Genomic DNA, 19,695 nt, shown 5'->3' with positions numbered 1-19,695 from the left:
TTAATCTGACAAATCCAAAAAAAAAAAAAAAAAAAGGCAAGCAAAAAGTGATTCCTCTTCAATAAAATTTAAAATGTCTAAGAGCTAAATTATTGAAGTCTTATTTTTTGATGTCTCTGGAAAATTCACTGTTAGCCTAAATAACTGTAAATTTAAGTGTCAAATGATGGAGTTTCTCAGTTCTTTTGATCCAGTAGGATTGGTCATACTTTGGGATTATGTGATCAGATGCTAATAAATCTAAGAATAGTGCTGTGATAAGGATGTCAGATAAACAAATAGTTGTTAAGGCTTCTGGTTTTTGGTTGGTTTTTGTTTTTTGGTTGTTTTTTTTTTTTTTTTTTTGTAATATCAGTGAGGCATACTTCATGGTTTACCTGCACCTTGTTGTTCTACTTGTCATTTTACTAGTATTTCTATTTCACATTTTGGGTGCTTACTTGCCAATTAGTACTGAAACAACACGATGCAAGGTGCAACAAGTATATATTTCCTTTTATGTGTTGAGAACAGGAGCATTATGCACTAGGAAACCGATAGACTAGAGCATGTTTTTTGTATATTCCATAAAATCAAATTCTCCTTCTGCTGTACTTTAGGCAAAGTCAGAATCCTGGTAGCTACGGACTTAGCATCCCGGGGCCTTGATGTGCATGATATTACTCACGTTTTTAACTTTGACTTCCCTCGTAATATTGAAGAATATGTTCATAGAGTTGGTCGTACTGGGAGAGCAGGGTAAGTGTCTGCAAGAAAACAGTAAGATGTTATTGATCAATGTCAATATTTTATGCATTGCATAGATGTAGCTCTAGAATTTAACAAGAGAAACAAGTGATACAGAATTGGGGGGTGAAGCTTCCAGAATATACCAAAGTATGTTTTATGTTTTGAAATACATTCATTAAGTTTCAGGCAAACAAGCTTTCCATTTTCCGTTTTTTCAATTAAGTAGTTGGGATTGAAAGATGTTTGAAAACTAATCTAAATGTGGGGAAGACATAAAGTGTAAAACACCTTCTGTATATTCTGAAATCATCTTCCTTGTTTATGTCTTCAGGAGCTGCTCAGTTGTTTAGTTTCCTAGGCAGATAACTGGGGGCAGGAGGGAGGGCGGGCAACTTAGTTTTCCACCAATCATGGTGGTAAAGCTAGCTAGTCAGTAGGACTTTCAAATGCTACTTTCCAAGTCTGGAACAAATGTGATTCATTTCCTTGTTTGTGTGTATACATATTTTGATTAAGATCCTAATGCATGTCTCTTCTTAAATATGTTCTTTATGCCAAATTTATTGTCTGTAATACCTAAATTAGTTGTGCCTTTGCTAAGTTGCTGTATTCTGACCTGTATAAAGTTACTTTGTCAAGTGCATAGCAAATACTCTAGCCAGTTTTAACCTAGAAGTTTGTAAATACTGCCTGCAGTTGAATTTACTACTGTCAGTCAGAAAAAAACGAGCAGTATAGATATCTCTTGTTATGAACATCAACATTTATTTTGTTCCTTGTCCAGACGTACTGGGGTGGCAATAACACTTGTCACTAGGAAAGATTGGAAGGTTGCATCTGAACTGATTGATATTCTGGAAAGAGCAAAGCAAGTAAGAAAAAATCTTACTCAGTAATATTTATATTGGTTCTGGGTTACCACCTGAAACAATTCACGGTGATGGCCTACTTACGCTTTTCTGGATGAGTGTCTGTCTGCTATTCCAAGCTGTATTTCTTGCAGGTGTTTGTAAGTAGTATGAGAACTAAGAGTGTAATTTTTCTTCTTTTAAAAGAACCATGCTTCTCTTTATGCTGCTGAGGATATTGGCAGGCTTTCTGGGCTGTGAGTACCCATTGCCAGCTCATGTTGAGCTTCGTATTATCAACACCCCCAGGTCCTTCTCCTCAGGGCTTTCCTCAATCCATTCTCCACCTAGCCTGTATTTGTGCTTGGGATTGCCCTGACCTATATGCAGCACCTTGCCCTTGGCCTTGTTGAACCTCATGAGGTTCTCACAGGCCCACCTTTCAAGCCTGTCCAGGGCCCTCTGGATGACACCCCCTGCCTCCTTGCATATCAGCCACACCACACAGCTTGGTGTCATCCACAAACTTGCCGAGGGTGTACTCGATCCCACTGTCCATGTCAACAACAAAGATATTAAACAGCACCAGTCCCAATACCTGAGGACCACCACTCATCACTGGACACCGGACATTGAGCTGTTGACCACAACTCTTCAGGGTGACCATCCAGCCAATTCCTTACCCACCCAGCGGTCCGTTCATCAGACCCGTGCCTCTCCAATTAGACCAGGCTGTCGTGTGTGACAGCACCGTATGATTTGCCCGAGTCCAGGTAGATGATGTCAGTTACTCTTCCTTTTTTAACCAACACTGTAACCCCATTGTAGAAGGATGAATTGCATGCCGTCATATTTTAATGGCACTGGAAATGTTTTTCAGCTGTTCATCATTGCTGGAAGATGCATTTTTATCTAAAATGCAGATGTTTTACTTATCTGTTTGTAAGTTGTCCTCAGATACGGTGATGCTGGCATATTGAAAATCCACATACACTGTGCTGATTATTTTTCAGTGTATGTTAGTATGTTCTCATGTATACATAGGTACAGCTTAACTATGCACCTCTTCAGAAAAGTAAATCTAAAAAGGTGGCAGGAGCCAGATAGTGTTCCCAAACGAGATTGCTAAGTTACGTATTTTTAAAGTCTAAAAGTTCCGAATTTCTTAAAACAAAGCTTGTTCTTGTGATGTGTTCTTATCAGGTAGTTCCTGATGAGCTTATTTCAATGGCAGAAAGATACAAAAAATTCCGAATGGAAAAAGACATGGAACGGGATATACGAAGACCTCAAAGAAAGCCTCTAAACTAATTGTAATCCGCTGGAGGTACAAAACAAAGTAAGTGATAATAGTTAGTGTTAGCATTAGCATCTATGTGCTTGAATTTAGAAATCTTTTTTCAGTTATTTTCTATATCTGTTCCATTTAAATAGTGTTTTTAAAAATACCTTAGAAAAAAAAAATGGGATTCAATTTATATACAAACAAATCTAGTTTTGTGCTTTGACACTACTTTGACTTCAGTCTCAGGAGAGTTGTTACAGTTATTTCTTGTGCGATGTGCATAACTTCTAAAGTCATCTTATAATGGTTAAAATCAAACGTTGTGGACTTAGTTTTTTAATTGTATGTATTACATCTAAAATTTTTTTTCCTCTTATTTTCAGAGAACTGGATTAGTGAATGTATGCAATGTTTGTCAGTCTGACTAGAAAATACTGTACTTTCACGCTGATACGCCACATCTGCAGGGCATGCAAAAGTATTTCAGAGGATAACTTAACTATTTGAAGTCTGCTCTGTTTTCAGTAACTGATGTTTGCCAAAGTGAGTATTTTATTTCCAAGCTAACACTAAAGGTCATTTTTGCTGAGACTTGTCTCAAGTTTCTTTTGAGAGAAGTCTGCATTTCCTCCAAATGGAGGAGGCCATAACAAGAAGCACGTATTCGTGGCCAGATGAAAAAAGCAGCTTCTGCGTTTCTACTCTGGGAGGTAATCATCTCGCTTAAGGAAGAAGTGCACAGTTTACTAGAGTGATGTTAACAAAGTCAATAAAGAGCATCTTAGGAAAATAAACCTTTGAAGGTCAGCTTCCTTTCAGATAAAGTTGATCCATACTTTATGATTGAATGTCAGGTTCTGTCCGCCCTACTGTTAATGGTAATGGGGCATATTTTCACTCTTTGGAAGTTTCTTGGAAGGGGCTATTCCTGTACAAATGATATTTGGTCTGAACTTGTTTACTCAGGTCATGTGAGTAACTGGAAAATTAATAAACTGCATCTAGCGAGATGAGTGTTTTAGTAAGGTTATTCTCTAAAAGTTCCTCTTCCCTTTCCTCTTCTTTAATTGTTAAAGTCCAGATTTCATATCAATTATTATTTTAGTCTGTAGGTATTTTGTCTTCAAAAAGTAGGGTAAAAATACAGACTTCCCTTGGTGCTTTTTAAAACTACATATGATTTTTTGTTTGTTTGTTTAAAAAAAAAAAAAAAAAAGGGGGGGGGGCAGCTCTAAAATGCTGTGTGTTTATCAGCTGCACAATTTTAGTAGTAGGAAGTGTCATAGTCATTTTTTCTTAACATAATTGAGCGGAAAAACTGAGCTGAATTCTGTCTAACTCTGAGAGTGGTGGATTCAGGCTACATTTTGGTTTTGAAAACCTTTTACAGAAAGACTCCTTCCTCCGTGATAACGGATTGAAAAAGTACATTTTTCTACAGGAATCTGCACACAGATGGTCATTGGCACAGTAACTTTCATGTTGGATACTGATTGCTTCCCTTCCAAAGTCCAGTCAAAAGCTTAATTTCCAAGGCAATTCTGAAGTCTCATCTTTCTGAGTTACTTCATGAATGTAATATGGTTTTGATACTGTATTCTCTTTTTGCTCACTGTTGCCAATGATAGCCTTCTGCAAAACTTTTCATACACCCACTTGACCTGGAGAAGTAGTTCAGTTTTATGTCCAAGTAATTTCAGTGACTCTTACAATTCAGCTTTTTTTTTTTTCCTTTTTAAAAGCAGGAGTGTATTCTGGATATTCTGCAATGGATTTTAATTTTAAATAAAATTGTCATTTTTTCACTTTTAACTACGCAATGCTGTCATTGGTGCCTTTATATTTGGGATCATAATTACACCTGTGAAATTGACTATTGCAAATTCTTACATATGTTCCTTGTGTAACTTGATAGTTTGCAGGTGAAATATGCATATGGATAGGGAAGATAAATACAGTTGCAATCAAAAAAGGAGGAGAGGGGGACTACTCGGCCAGCAGGTGTACAGAGACTGATAATGAGCTCAAAGGATTCCATGACACACAAGGACTTGGGAGTCTTTGTTTATTAAAGATTGTTACTTTATTATAAAGTACTGCAAATCACTACTAGCAATACTACTAGCAATAATACTATGATTAATAAGGCAAATAGCTTTTATCTGATAGTTATCACTAAGGCACGAGTATTTGTGTATATATGTAACAAATACTAAGGATACAGTACTAATTAACAGTAGCAGCAATTACAAGTAGAAAAGTGATTTGAGGTAGGAAAGTCAGTACTACAGCAGCAGAGTGATATGTGCCATCAACCAGAACCCCCCGATCCCCTTCTGTAAGGCTGCTCTTCAGCCTCTCATCCCCCAACTACAAAAGGCCACAAAGCTGGTGAAGGGCCTGGAACACAAGTCCTATGAGGGAACTGGGGGTGTTTAGTCTGGAGAAAAGGAGGCTCAGGGGAGACCTTATTGCTCTCTACAGCTACCTGAAAGGAAGGTGTGGGGAGCCGGGCCTCTTCTCACAAGTAACTAGTGATAGAACTAGAGGGAATGACCTCAGGTTGCACTGGGGAGGTTCAGACTGGAAATTCTGAGATGTTCTTTCTCAAAAAGACCAGTCAGGCATTGGGACAGGTTGCCCAGGGAGGTGGTGGAGTCACTGTCCCTGGGGGTGTTAAGGTTGGATGTGGTGCTTAGGGACATGGTTGAGTGGGTGACATTGGTGGTAGGGGGATGGCTGGACCAGATGATCTTGAACGTCTTTTCCAACCTTAAAGATTCTATGCAAAGAACAGGTCTGTCCAGGATTGCCCTGTCTCAGGTGCCAAATCTGGCACTTGCTCTTCTTGAACTTCATGTGCTTGGTCATTGCCCAGCTCTCTAGTAAAGATCTCTCTGCAAGGCGCCTCTGTCTTCAAGGGAGAAACAGCTCCTCCTAGCTCCTCCATCATCAGCAAACTCAGTGTGCATGCAAGTCCTGTGTCCAAGTCATATAAAAACACTGAATAGAACTGACCTGAGAGAAAAGAGGCCAACACCCTCCTCACTGCAGCCTCCTTTCAGGTAGTTGTAGAGTGGTGAGGTCTCCCCTCAGAAGTCCTGTCTTCCAGTCCCTTCACCAGCTTCATTGCTCTTCTCTGCATGTGCTTAAGCAGCTCAGTTTCTTGTAACATATATGTAATATATATGTATACGTACATATATAGGCACCCATCTATATAATGTAAATATATATAATGTATGTATAGGTGTAACAATGATGACTGGTATGAGCTATTCAGCCACATTTCAGGGATGGCCTTCAGTCCCAGGCTGTTGTTAGGTTGAAGGTAAAGTTCTCAAGTTTCCAAGCTGGTGCATGTTTTCTTTTGTGTTTAGCAGTCATCTCATGTTGGGATTTTTCACATTACAGTCAGGTTACCTTCATAATTCTATCAAATATTAATTAAAATTTCCAGTTTCTTTTAAGGGTTTGTTGTTTTTTGATAGTATCAAACTACTGAGACGTAGCTTGAGGTGTTAAACACATTTTACAATATGCAAATCTACTTGATTTGCTTTCAGGTAGTTACTGTACATAACTTTTTTAGTATTCCTGCTGAAATATTGGGAATCTGTTGTTCAATTGATAGTTTATTTGTCTGGAAAGGAAATGGTTGCTTGCTTTGTCATCCGGACTGAGCAAGTTGTATTGGGGAATAAAAAAGTGCGGCAGCTGAGAATCTTGCAGACAACGCAGGAAATACTCTAGGTAATTCTGAAAACAGTGTTCCAGGTTTTCGTACTGCCAGTCTGTGTCATTTGGCCAAATGACACATGAGTGAAAAAAGGCAGTTTTGACTTGATAGGAACAAAATTTTTCCAATTCTTTTGCATATTTCATTTTAAGTTTCTCTAGAAGATACTTCAGAAGTTTGAGACAATCTTTCCTGTTAAATAAATAAGAGCTTATTAGGTACCTTCTGTGTAGTCAATTCTAAACATCTATTTTAGATATTTAAATACTTATTATTTATGAAAGAAAATTCCAGCACATTGCACGTACAAATACAGGCTGGGTGGAGAATGGATTGGGAGGAGGACCTGGGGTGTTGGTTGATGAGAAGCTTGACATGACTTGGCAGTGGGGCACTTGCAGCCCAGAAAGCCAATTGTATCCATGTGAACTTGGAGCACTTGCTGAAGATTAAAACTGTGCTTGGAGCTTGGATTTACACTGAAGGCAGTACCACTGCCTCCTTGTGGTACTCATTGAGTTGAAGAGGTGTAGTTCAGTTCATTGATAGGCAAGGACATAGCATGTCTGATACTACTCATAAAGCCAAAGATAAGGGGTTCTGTATTGGTTCTCTCGTGACTTTCTTGATTCTGTGCAGGATAAAATCAAGTAAACTACAAAGTGGTTTTGCCATAAAATAGGTTCTGTAGCTGATGCAGTTTTTCTCTTAAAAGAAATGTGGGAACCAGATGTTACTAGACTGAAAAATCACATTTATTGATCCTGATCCCATTCAGCAGTTTTTTTCTCAACATCATCTAATAAATTGCCTTGCCATGAACTGTAATTTGCTTACAAAGCTCAGAAAGCTGAGTCATCAGACTTTTGAGCTAATTTTTCTAAATAGGACTGACTTTAGGAAAGATTACTTGGCAAGTCAGATCTGTTTGCTTTGAAACGCAAATTTGGAACATAAATCTGCAATGTGACTTGTTTCCATCTCTCTTTAAGTAAATGCAAGTCAGACATCCAACGAGTACCTGCAAGCTTGTACTACTCTAGAACAGTAATGCAACTATTAATGCTTAAAATTCTTATTCTTGCTCCCTGTTAAGAATAATCACTCCTAGACCGAATTCTTTAAATGTTAAACTGAAACATTACTGGGCAACATTAAGGCTCAAACTAGCTTAAAGTAAAATATTACTGTGAAATACCAACCTACAACATTTTGCTCCATCGGTTTCACAGCATGTCTTTATGCTGCCATGGTTGTTCATCATGGCCTTTTCAATATGTGAGAAAGAGAGTCGCCAGGTGTTTCCTAAAGTGGGGTACAAGATTGATACATGATTACACAGCAGTAAATATTGGTGTCAGTACCTAAAAAAAAAAAAAAAAAAAATAAAACTGACCAAATTTAAAATATCAACAATTTCTTTGCACCTAAAAAAAAAAATAAATTTAGTATAGCAGTTACTAAAACAAGTGAACTCCTCAATTCCTCAGCCTCTCCATAGAAATAAAATAGTTACTATAGGCTGTAGTTAATTGCCTGGATGCTTTCATTATATTCTCAAGGATGTTTGGCTTCAGTTTTTAAAATTAAGCTTGATTCTGAACTTTCTGGCATTTGTTGAACATCATATTGGGAATAATTACACTGCTTACAGAAATCTGCTGCCTCTCAATTTCTGTTCTGCATTATTGGCTTTACTGCTTAACCATTTTGGTTTTGAGTAAACAAATCGTGATGATTGGTTTGATTTTGTAGTGCAAGTAATCCACTTCTGAGCTTGTCTTTGGTAACTGTTTAAAACATTTATTTTTGTTTTTCTTGTAATGTTTCTGAAAACAACAATTAATACAGCTCAGCCCCTGATTTCTAAAACACCAACAGTCATTTCTGTCTCCCTCACGTAAGTTATGCTGTTTCCCTACCTGTTTGGTTTGATTACTATTTGCATTTAATTTTCAGTGAGGAAGAGCCCAGTAAAACGGTGGTGAGTTATTTGGCACAGTTAAGATAGGTATCCTAACTTTAAAAAAAAAAAAAAAATACCAAGCTGCCAGAACACTTTTTGCTGAAACCATCAATTATCATAATACAATGCCAAGTTGAGATGTTTCTGCAAACTAATGTAGGCTTGGTGTAACAGTCCTCTAGGAAAAAAAAAATAATAATAATAGCAGTCATGCTGCAGCCATGTTAGATTTCAATGAGAAATAACGTATCATGCTAAAAAAGTAGAGTTTGCTTCCTGCAGAAGTGTAGAACTTCTAAGTGCCACTTACGGGGATGTTCTCTGTCTTTTTAGAAATCACCTTAATTTATTTTCCTTATAAATGAGTGGATGTTGCTGTTTCATACAGCTCTAGCACAGGGAAAATACATATGCCTGTCTTGGATTTAATAGACTGAATATAATACTGTTAGAATCTGTTGCTGTACAGTCTGCAAAGCAGTTTTGTCATTAGATTTCAGCACAGGACAAGCAGTGTCACGAATCTGATGTTTTAAAGAGGGGTTTCAAAGATGATCTGGCTACATCCAGGATAAATTAAAGGTCTGTGTACCTTGATGGCAGAATACTGAACAGAATTTGGATACCCTTTTTATGACGTTTATAAGCAATCGAGTTGTAGAGAAGATATTTCTTAACTTAGGCTTATTGTATGTATTTGAAGTACCTCTTGGAACCTTTTCTTTTTTGTTTTGCTTGGCTACTAAATAAATCGGTTTATTTCTGAGCTCTCTCCTGACTTTTCTTCCTAGCCATCGTTCAATGTTGAGGCCGTCCTGAGTGCTGGGAGGCCAGCTCTGCTGAACTTCCAAAGCCAAGATGATGTCCACTGATATTTCTGCTGACGAGTTTTTGATCAGTAGAGTTATTGCAGGACTTCCAGCCTTTTTCCTTTTCACAGTTACTTCCACATCTAGTAACAAAAAAAAAAAAAAATCATGTTAGAAGAAGCATTTTTTGAAGATAAGGTGTTTACTGAACAGGAATTTATAATCAGTCAAAAGTCTCAGGTGCTTTATCCTGTAGGATTTGTGAAATGCATATGGATTTTTAAAACATTAAGGAGGCCAGTTGAGGCCTCCATCTACAAAATCAGGAAAACTTGAACTGATTGAACTTTTTTTTTTTTTTTTTAAGAATTTTGATTCTATTTGAGATGTTTTCTGTAGATATAATTATGCTTTCTAATGAACTGTTTCACTACAGAAAACATTTAGACCAAAGTGATTTGGCCATGACATAGCAGAAGGCTTTTGAGAAAAAGAGCACCCTAAAAGGGGACAGGGACACATCTCGTAGACAGATGTGAAGTAATACTACCTAATGAGATAGTTAAATTCATTTTGCTACCAGTTCAGCAAATAGTCCTTTGTGTAGGGCAGAGAGGTTCAAAATGCATAGGTTTTGTAGGCAGTGCTATACATGGGACAGGAGACCTTAAGATAAAACTGCATTTTTCGCATTGCTGTGGAGAACTTGTTCGCTCAGTACTTACCTTTAATGTTTTTTACTTCTTCTTTAATAATTTTTCTTAGTGCTGTAAGCATTTTATCGGCTGATAATTTTCCATCTTCATCTAAAAACCTGTTCAAATACTTTTCCTTTGGGTTTCTTTTGAACGTTAGATAATAATAGGCTCCAGTGTCATCACACTCATCTAGCTGAATCCTCGTGATAGGCATTACAAGCATGATATCAAACTCATTTGGCTCAGATATCTGCAAAGTACAAGAGCACCGCGTTAAAAGTGCGACTTCGGCTTTATTCTCTTCAGGCTGAGGTTTTACGTGGGAAGGCCTTCGCGCGTTTGCCACGTCTGGCATGAAACAGGAGCTTATTTCTGGCGGGTTCCTGCTGCAGGATCGCTGTGGAGAACAGCGCTGTCCTGATGTTACTCCCTCTTTCAACTCCCTGACTTTTTAGGAGACTTTTGGGGTTCCTACACTGCTCTTAGTGCCAGGTGAGCACTCAGCGGTCTCCCTTTTGCCCTCAGGGACCAGCTTTGCCCTCAGGGACCAGCTACGAGGAAACACATCACGCATCGCTTTGCCAGGCCCGGAGCTTTAGGCACCGTCCCCGGGGGCTGAGAGGGGCCGTCCCGCACCCACCTTGACGCGCTCGTAGTAGCTGCCGGCTCCCAGCCTGCTGATGGTGCCGAAGCCGCCGTCCCTGCCGCGGATGGCCTGGATGAGGTGCGACACCACCTGGTTCACCAGCCCCGACGCCTCGGACACGTCCCTCCGGCCCAGGCTGAGCTGCGACAGCACCGCCCGCAGCCTCAGCGGGGGCACCGCCACCGCCGCTTCCCCGCCCGTCTCCGCGGAGCCCCCCGGCCGCCTCCCTCCTCCCGGGGCTGCCCTGGCGGGGCGGCCGCGCCCGCTGCCCGCGGGGCCGCCCTCCCTCGGCTCGCCGCCGCCGGAGGAGCCGCGCCCGGCGCTCCCCCTGCGCCGCACCGCCCGCTGCCGCCGCTCCCCGGGGCCCTCCATGAGCCACACCGCGGGTTCCTCTTCCCGGCGGCGCCGGGGAAACGAAAGTCCCGCCGGGCGGAGGGGCCGGGACCGGAGCCGGGGCCGGGCCGAGCAGCGGCGCCGCCCTCCCGGAGCAGCCGGCGGGCGGGCGGCCGCTGAGGGGCGCCCGGGCGCCGCGGGACGTGGCGGCTCCTTCGGGCGCCGCTTCCCGTTCCGGGGCCGTGCTGGGTGCCGGGTGCCGGGGGAGCCATGCTGTGCCGCGGGCCCTGGCGCCGCCTGGCGCTGCCAGCTCCCAGCCCCGGTCCCCGGCGGGCGGGCAGCGGGGCGGCGCCGGGCTACGAGGTGCTGGTGATCGGCGGCGGCCACGCCGGGACCGAGGCGGCGGCGGCGGCTGCTCGCGGCGGGGCCCGCACGCTGCTGCTCACGCACAGCATCGGCACCATCGGTACCGGCAGCGGGGCTGGGATGGGGGCGGCTCGGGGCGTCCTGCGCCGCCCCCATCCCGGTGCTGACGGCTCTGTGTCCCCCTGTGCCCCCCGCAGGCCAGCTGTCCTGCAACCCCTCCTTCGGCGGCATCGGCAAGGGGCACCTGGTGCGGGAGGTGGACGCCCTGGACGGGCTGTGCGGGCGGGTGTGCGACCTGGCCGGCGTGCACTACAAGGTGCTGAACCGCTGCAAGGGGCCGGCCGTCTGGGGGCTGAGGGCGCAGGTGGACCGCGGCCTCTACCGGGACAACATGCGGGTGAGAGGGGGACGGGGGGTGAGGGGGGTGGCAGGGCTGCGGCAGGCCGGGGGGTGCTGAGTCTGTGCCCTGGTGAGGAGATCGTAGAGACAATAAGGTTGGAAAGGACCTCCGAGATCATCCAGTTCAACCATCCCCTACCACCAAGGTCACCCACTAACCCACGTCCCCAAGCACCACGTCCAACCTCTCCTTGAGCATCCCCAGGGACGGTGACTCCACCACCTCCCTGGGCAACCTGTCCCAGTGCCTGACTGCACCTTCTGAGCAGAAATGTCTCCTCATGTCCAACCTGAGCCTCCCCTGGTGCAACTTGAGGCCATTCCCTTTAGATCAGAATAACAGAAAGTGGTGCCAAACAGTCATTAAGGAAGCTTGCGCTGTTCAACAATCTCGTAAGGGTCTCAGTTGTTCTGCAGCCTGTGAGGATATTTGAAAGTTTAAGCACATGGAGGAAGGAGAAACACTGATCTGAGGACTGCAAAAAGCTGCTAAGGAATCTTAGTTCCTTAGCTCATAAACAAAATAAGATGTTACTGAGACACATTAAGTACCCTCAAATACATACTTTTTTTTTCCTTTTTGGAAACTTAAATCTAAAATATATTTTGTTTTATATCATGTAACATTTATATTTGAAAAGTGAAATGCAGCTGGTGGTAATACGGCATTTTGCAGAGCTGGACGTTGTCTGCAAGAACCCAGTCTGAGGGGGCTCTGCAGAAACAGGGCAGCGCTGCCTTGTGTGCTTACAAGCCCTGCGTGGTCGGGTCAGATGCCCCACAGAGCAGCGGGTAGGATGATCAGCTGGACTCGATGTGTGTGCCACCAGCTCCTGCTTCCGTCCCATAGCACCCACCGTATTAACACCTGGGACCTGAACCCACCTGCTGGGGTGGAACAAGAGCCCTGGTGTAGAGGGGTCCCAAGGCGACTGTTTCAGGATAGATCAGCAACCTGTTAGGATAGCTGTATACTGCGTTAAAACAGCAGGATTGGTGTTGCAGAGTATTTTGAGAGAAAATCAAGAACGATGACTAGTTTTAATATGTGGGCTTGTTTCTTGGAATTTTCTCTGTGTATTTTTGTGCTGGAGTATTAGAATATATTCGTCAAAGCTGCAGTATTAGGGTGAATTATAGAAGATGATACTTGTTTTTTTTTGACATCTTCCTGTCAAAACTAGATACCATTCAGGTTGGTGCTTTAATACAGTATAGATCATTGGGGCTCAGTGTAGTCTTAATCATTTTTCTAACATTTTATGTACATTTCAGAGTTCATAAACAAATAGTTTCTCTTGAGCTTAAACTCTGTGAATGGAAAATTCAAATTAATAAATCAGGAACTGGTACAGTAGTTGAATGGCTGTCAAGTGGCCTGGTAAGAGTGGAAAGGGAAAGAAGCTGACGTAATTTGTTAATTGGCAAGGTGTGGGACTGCTGAAATGTCTCAGAACTTCCCAGATGTTTGCAGTAACTCCTTTCATGACAGAAAGAAATCCTTAACACACCACTGTTGACAGTTCATGAGGCATCTGTGGAAGATCTTCTCTTGACAGAACCAGAACCAGACCATCCTGGGAAGTGCCGAGTCAGAGGAGTCGTTCTGGGTATGTACAACCCTCAGTTACTTTACACTAAGAGCAGCCTGCAGGGTAAACACTTCTGATTCAGCAGTGAGAAAGCTGAATTAGCCAATAGGCAAATTACACCCAATTAGGCTGGGTGTAAACTAAGCCTAAGTAAGTACCTCTAGCACAACGAAAAACGTGATTGGTTGGATATTGAGAATTCAGATATGTTTAATCTTCTCCAGACTCGTGATTTTGAATTCCACGTGGCATTATGAAATTTTATGTGGCAAACAGAGTATGCTGCAGACGATGTTTCTGGGCAGTAGTGCCCTGTTACTAGCAGTCTCATGGTTTGTTACCACTCGCTGGTCTAGTAAGCAGGCTTTCCAAAATAAAGGCCTGGACAGGAATTTTTCCCAGGAGTGAGATTTCTGTATTTGGGTAACACACTTAGGGGAATAATAAAAATATAGGAGTAACTGTACATGCTGCTTATGATAGTTACTGTTATTAATGCTATTGAAATACTGTTTTTGTCAAATAATAAAAGCTGCATAAGCCCTTGGTGGACAGTTAGCCTAGTTCTCAACCAGCATACCAGGGCTTCATTGATAGTAAAATAAACGCACCTCTGAAAACTTGCCATTTCAGGGGATGGGAGCACAGTGCACGCGGGGAGTGTCATCCTGACCACGGGCACGTTTCTGCGGGGCATGATCCACGTTGGGCTGGAGAAGCATCCAGCTGGGCGCCTAGGGGATCAGCCGTCTGTCGGGCTGGCGCAGACACTGGAGAGGCTGGGGTTCGCCGTGGGCAGGCTGAAGACTGGGACGCCGCCGCGGCTGGCCAAGGACACGATTGACTTCAGTGGCCTGGAGGAACGTACAGCCGACAACCCCCCTGTGCCGTTCAGCTTCCTCAGCAAGGCTGTGTGGATCAAGGTAGCACAAGTGAAATGCACGTGTAGCCGGGGAGTGACTCGGGGTGGTTCGGGGAATGTCACGCTGAGAATCCCCCAGGGAGCTGATGTAAGGGATTTTCATGGCCGGGAAAGTGAGCTGGGCAGTATTCTCCATGCTAGAAGTGTTAAGTTTCTGAGGTTTTCCACACAAAGGAAGAAATTGCTTGCTCACTTCTCAAAGCAAGCAATTTTTCCTCTTGCTGCCCAACCTGGAGACCACTTCCTTTATCTTTACGGTGAGAATTGCATAAAATAGGGTGTTGTTAGCAGTATTCTTTCTGTGCTGGGTAAACGTGTGATGTACAAAATACAGCTGGTATTAGACCAGTATTGGGGAGATTTATATCTTGTTTGCTACCAAAGTACTAGAGTAACAGATTAAAATATTGAAAATAGAGATCATTAGTAGCGTTGGCTGGGAGAAAGAAAGGATGGAGTTAGCCACAGAACTTAAGAGGTGGCACGTTAACAGTAAATTAAAGAAGAAACTCAGTTTTCCAAAGAAAACTGTGCAAAATGGATGGCATTATTACGTAGTGTGGCTAAACAGCAACAAATTAAGTATAAGGAGTTAATTTGTCCCAAAGCATACAGGAATTGACCTACTATAGTTGAGGGGTTGAGGATGTCATATCACTTGAAGTCCTAGGTATTTGTGGGATAGGTTTTAAGGAGTTAAAACGCAACATTTATTACAGTTTTGAATGTTAGTCTATCAACTTTTTTTTTCCAGAAAAAAAGTAGTGAAATATTTTATATAGCGTTTTTCTTTCCAAATTTTGAATTTTCCATTTTAACTGCAGGACTTTGAGAGGTTTCTTTAGTCTTCGGCAAACTTTTTAATTGGATGGTAGCTAAGACTCAACACTTGCTCCTCTTCAGAGCTCTTCAGAGCTTTGAGTTGCTGTGGTTAATGTGAATGCTGTGAGAGAACCTGTTGCTTTGAGTATCCATCCTGTAATTAATGGAGTGTATAGGATAGAACTTAGATTCTGGACTCCCAGGTTGTGTTCTTGGTCTGCTTTTGGGCATACTGCTCAAGGTCTTTGATTACTCTCATTCTGTATGTGCAGTAGGTAGAACAGCACTACCCAGCTCTGCAGGAATTGAGAGCACGCTGTCCAAGCTTGGAGGTCCTCAGACCAGAACTGTTCAGCAGGGTATTGTGACTGGATTACTTTAAAGCGAGCTTTGGCCTCTTTCAGCCAGAAGATCAGCTCTCGTGCTACCTGACTTACACGAACCTGAAAGCTCAGCAAATTGTTCAAGATAACCTCCACCTGAACAACCATGTGAGGGAGACAACAAAGGGTCCCCGGTAAGTACGTGGCGCCATACGAGGCTCTCAGTGGTGGGAGCTGAAACTGTGCATCTGCCTTGTTTTGCTTCTGGAAAATTGCCTTTTCTCCAGATCAGATGATGCTTATGGCTATTTCATGTCACAGATACTGTCCCTCTTTGGAAGCAAAGGTTCTGCGCTTCCCAAACCGTGAGCATCAGGTGTGGCTGGAGCCTGAAGGCTTGGACTCCAACGTCATTTACCCCCAAGGCCTCTCAATGACACTGCCGCCTGAGCTCCAGGAGCAGGTGATCAATTCTATCCGAGGCTTGGAAAAAGCCAAGATGGTACAGCCAGGTGAGGGGAGCAGATAGTTGTCAGTCTGTGTTTTGTATTGGTTACCAGCTAATAAAAAACAGATTTTGTTTAGGGTGTAGCAAACCAAGGTAAATATGAAACAAAATTAGAATTTACTCTTGGATGCAGAGATTTTTCCTTGGTTGTTTTTAGATTGTAAATAAAAGTTGGTAAACTAAGTCATTCTGCCCCACTGCTTGCTGTTGTTGATAAAATAGGGACCTTCAAAATCCCTCACTTAAGATCTTTTCCTTTGGCCTAGGCTATGGGGTGCAGTATGATTACTTAGATCCCCGTCAGCTGACTGCTTCTCTCGAGTCCCGTCTTGTTCAGCGGCTCTTCTTTGCAGGCCAGATAAACGGCACTACAGGCTACGAAGAAGCTGCAGCTCAGGTAGGTGAACCTGATGGTGTGGACTCCGTGCTCAGGAAGGGGTATTGTCTTGGCGTTTGTCCTTGCTATGCAGTCATGGCAGGTCCGTCTTGTTTAATGAGTTCTTATTGTTGCTCGCCCTGACTCCATGGAGACCATGCAGTGGGTATAATTGAAAATGTGGGAGGAAATGTCTCTAGGAGTGTCAGCAGCAGCCAAGAAGCTCTTTAGACAGTTGTAGTATCACAGGGGAGATACTGCCTGGGTTACTAGCCCTAATTATTCCTTTTTCCAAGGTGCAGCAGGATGCATGAGTCTTTAGATGCAGACCTGCTGATATTCTAACCATAAAGTAAATGTCAATGTTTTTGTTTTGCTTTCTGTCCGTCCAGGGTGTGATTGCTGGCATCAACGCGTGCCTCCGGGTTCGTGGCAAGCCCCCTTTCATTGTCAGTCGCACAGAGGGCTACATCGGTGTCCTGATCGACGACCTTACCACGCTGGGCACCACCGAGCCCTACCGCATGTTCACCAGCCGCGTGGAGTTCCGCATGTCCCTCAGGCCGGACAACGCCGACGCCAGGCTCACCCTCAGAGGTATTTTCGTAGGGTGGCTCTTGCAGTCAGCGGCACTGCCCGGTTGTAGACCTCTGTCCCACGTGCCGCCTGTCTCTGCAGGTTTCGAGGAGGCCGGGTGTGTGTCACAGCAGCGATACGAACAGGCGGTTAAGATGAAGGCTGCTTTAGAGGATGGAATCGCAACGCTGAAATCCCTTCAGTTCAGTATATCCAAATGGTCCCAGCTGATACCAGAAGTTCACCTGAGTAGCAATCGAAGGTCACCTATGAGGTAACGGGTTCAGCTGAAGCCTTCTTGCGTGACCTACTCTTGTAGGTCAGCCTTCCCGAAGCCATCAGTACCCCAAGATTCCAGCTTTATCACCTTCAGGGGGCTCACACCTGATCTTTGCCTATAGAAGAAGCGTGATATTGGGTTTCTACTGTGCCACAACTCCTGGCACTGAGTTAGGCTCCCAAAGAGAGTACTCTGCTGGCCCAGTCAGTGCTTGCTCTCTGTATTGAAAGTGTCACCAAATGGTGACAGTTCTGCAGTGGGTTGCTGCTTTGCTGAAAGCAGTGCTTTGCTCAAAAGCAGTGTAAATTTTATGCTAGTGTTAGTTGGTGGCTGTTCTTCAACACAAGGGCCCTTGCTTACCTTACCCATCTTATATCTTACCTTACCTGTTCTGTTTTAAACCAGTGACTAAGATGTCACTGACTCGATCTGTTTGAAAGGCTCTCCTGAATGCCCTTACTTGTTTTTTTCTATCTTGCTGTTCATATTTCCTAAAAAGATGATGGGGATCTAAAAATCATACTGCACCCTATAGCCTATGACATACAAAAAGATCTTAAGTGAGGGATTTTGAAGATCCCTGTTTATCAACAATTAGTGCGGCAGAATGACTTCGATTGTAAATAAAAGCTGATAACCTAAAAACAACCAAGGAGAGCTGAACTGCTCATCTGTCTATTGAGAGGAGGCAGTAGGGAGGTGAGCTGTGCTCTGCAGTTGTTCTGGTCTATGCTGCTACAGGCCTCACCTTGAAGAGTTTGAGTTGGGAATGATGCAAGTAACAGTGCTTCCTACCATAAAAAATCTACTCTTGTTCTCCACAGTGCCTTTGACATGCTTCAATATCCAGAGGCCAACATGGAGATTCTGGCAAGGGCTATCCCCGAACCCCTGGGAAAGTTTGCTGAGTGGAGAGAACTGTCAGAGAGATTGAAAATAGAAGGTAAAGTACAAGGGTTATGATATCCTAGCGGGATCTGTGTGGGGTTTTTTAGTAACAGGAGAGCAAGCCACTTCATTGCTGTGTGTTTCATGTTGCTGTTTAGAGAAGTGAAGCACTCCTGTCAGGGCATGCATGTATTACCATAGGCTACAGTCGTGTCTGAGTGCCTGTGTTGCACTTTGTGGGGTGACATCAGTTAGTTGTGTTCACTCGTGGGTTTTTCCTCTTTACTGCTCCATCAGATAGACCATCCTCTCCTGGAAGAAGAGGAAAAGCTAATCTGTGTATCTTAATTCCTGTACCAAACTAAAAAGTATGATTTCTTCCAAAGTAGTGATATGAATTAGGTGCGTAATCTGTGAGGCTAGAAGCTTCCTCAGTGCTTTTGATCATCTTGATGGAGTTGTTCTTTCAGCTTCCAGGAATTTCTGGAATTGACTTCTGTCATATGAATGTCTGTATCTTGTCCTCTTGTTTCCCTGATTGTCTATCACAGCTGCTTATGAGTGGTGTGTAGTCAACCAACAGCAGGAAATAGAAGAAGTGCGTCGAGATGAAGCCCTCCAGCTGCCAGAGGACCTAGATTACTTTGCTATTGATGCATCACTGTCCACAGAGGTGCGGGAGAAACTGAGCTCTAACCGTCCCCAGACGGTAAGTCACTGGGCCACAGCAAGGCTGAACAGCAGCAAAATAAAGCCCTTCTGTGTCTTCCCAAGGCACATGGGTGTGCGAGGAGAATCAGGGAAGGGAACACCCACAGGTTTTGATCTCATTTCTGTCTGGCTTCAGAGCCTAGGTTTGTTTTAGGTTAACTTGTTTCTGTTTCTACGTGCAGATTGGTGCAGTCAGCCGCATCCCTGGAATTACCCCAGCTGCTATTGTTAACCTGCTAAGATTTGTGAAAAACAAGCACCAGAAGGCAGAGAAGCTAAAAGCTTTCCCTCAGACTGATAAGTGTTTACCAGGGAATATGTACTCGGAGAAAGCAGCTTCCCAACAACAGATTTCAGCAGAGCTTTCTGAAGAGGAGCCGGAGAATACTTTTGTTAAAACACCTGTGTGAGAAGCATTCACCTCCTGCTAAAGTATGTGGCGAGATCAGCTGTGCTCACCTTAGCAGCATCACAGATAAAAGTGATGTTGGTTGGAGCCAACAGGATGCAGGAATCGCCTTTAAAGCTCTGCTTCTGTAGATGTCAGATCATCAGAACCAGTTGTAAAGCATCTTGGAAACGACAGCGTTTTGCTCTTTTGAAACGAGTGAGAAATGTTACCCTGCGTGAACCCATATCAGCACAAGAGGATTTGAACTGGAAAGTGCTCCACTGACTCTGGTACTGGTGCTTAGAGCTGTGCAGTGGCTACTGCCTGATGGCTTAGTGTGATGTTAGCCAACAGGAAACTCTTGGCTAGGAACATGTGTGCCATACAAATAGTAAAATCTGTGTAGGAGGCCAACTGAATGTAAACACTGTATCATGTTTTTTTTCTTATTCTCTTTTAAAATAAATAAAGCTTGTCTTGAAACTTGC

At 43.4% G+C, this 19,695-nt stretch overlaps 3 protein-coding genes across 3 annotated transcripts in view; 2 read left to right on the top strand and 1 right to left on the bottom strand.

The window, feature by feature from the left end:
• DDX43 (DEAD-box helicase 43) overlaps window positions 1–5,531 on the top strand; it is a gene marked incomplete at its 5' end in the record, with an annotated part of 19,573 nt that extends 14,042 nt beyond the window's left edge. Inside the window, 4 exons of the mRNA XM_084514932.1 lie at window positions 600–738; window positions 1,514–1,601; window positions 2,781–2,916; window positions 3,246–5,531. Of these exons, the coding sequence (XP_084371058.1) occupies window positions 600–738; window positions 1,514–1,601; window positions 2,781–2,888 (335 nt within the window). The 3' untranslated portion in view covers window positions 2,889–2,916; window positions 3,246–5,531. The remainder of the gene's footprint in view (window positions 1–599; window positions 739–1,513; window positions 1,602–2,780; window positions 2,917–3,245) is intronic.
• On the bottom strand, window positions 3,975–11,650 carry CGAS (cyclic GMP-AMP synthase; the record flags this gene model as incomplete). Its single annotated transcript, XM_084512175.1, has 5 exons — window positions 3,975–6,793; window positions 7,804–7,906; window positions 9,274–9,519; window positions 10,102–10,324; window positions 10,715–11,650. The coding sequence occupies 5 exons, from the start codon at window positions 11,648–11,650 to the stop codon at window positions 6,451–6,453; spliced, it is 1,851 nt and encodes a 616-aa protein (XP_084368301.1). The 3' UTR covers window positions 3,975–6,450.
• MTO1 (mitochondrial tRNA translation optimization 1) lies at window positions 11,292–19,695 on the top strand. The gene is made up of 12 exons (XM_084514931.1): window positions 11,292–11,519; window positions 11,617–11,816; window positions 13,311–13,428; window positions 14,044–14,333; window positions 15,559–15,671; window positions 15,799–15,989; window positions 16,252–16,382; window positions 16,754–16,958; window positions 17,040–17,211; window positions 18,042–18,160; window positions 18,657–18,814; window positions 18,999–19,695. Exons 1-12 carry the CDS (start codon window positions 11,324–11,326, stop codon window positions 19,224–19,226), a joined length of 2,121 nt encoding a protein of 706 aa, XP_084371057.1. The 5' UTR covers window positions 11,292–11,323; the 3' UTR covers window positions 19,227–19,695.

Source organism: Aythya ferina (genome assembly GCF_964211825.1).
Source record: "Aythya ferina genome assembly, chromosome: 3".
Classification (NCBI taxonomy): domain Eukaryota; kingdom Metazoa; phylum Chordata; class Aves; order Anseriformes; family Anatidae; genus Aythya; species Aythya ferina.
The sequence above is the reverse complement of the archived record's forward strand: the minus strand, read 5'-3'. Positions and strand labels throughout refer to the sequence as shown.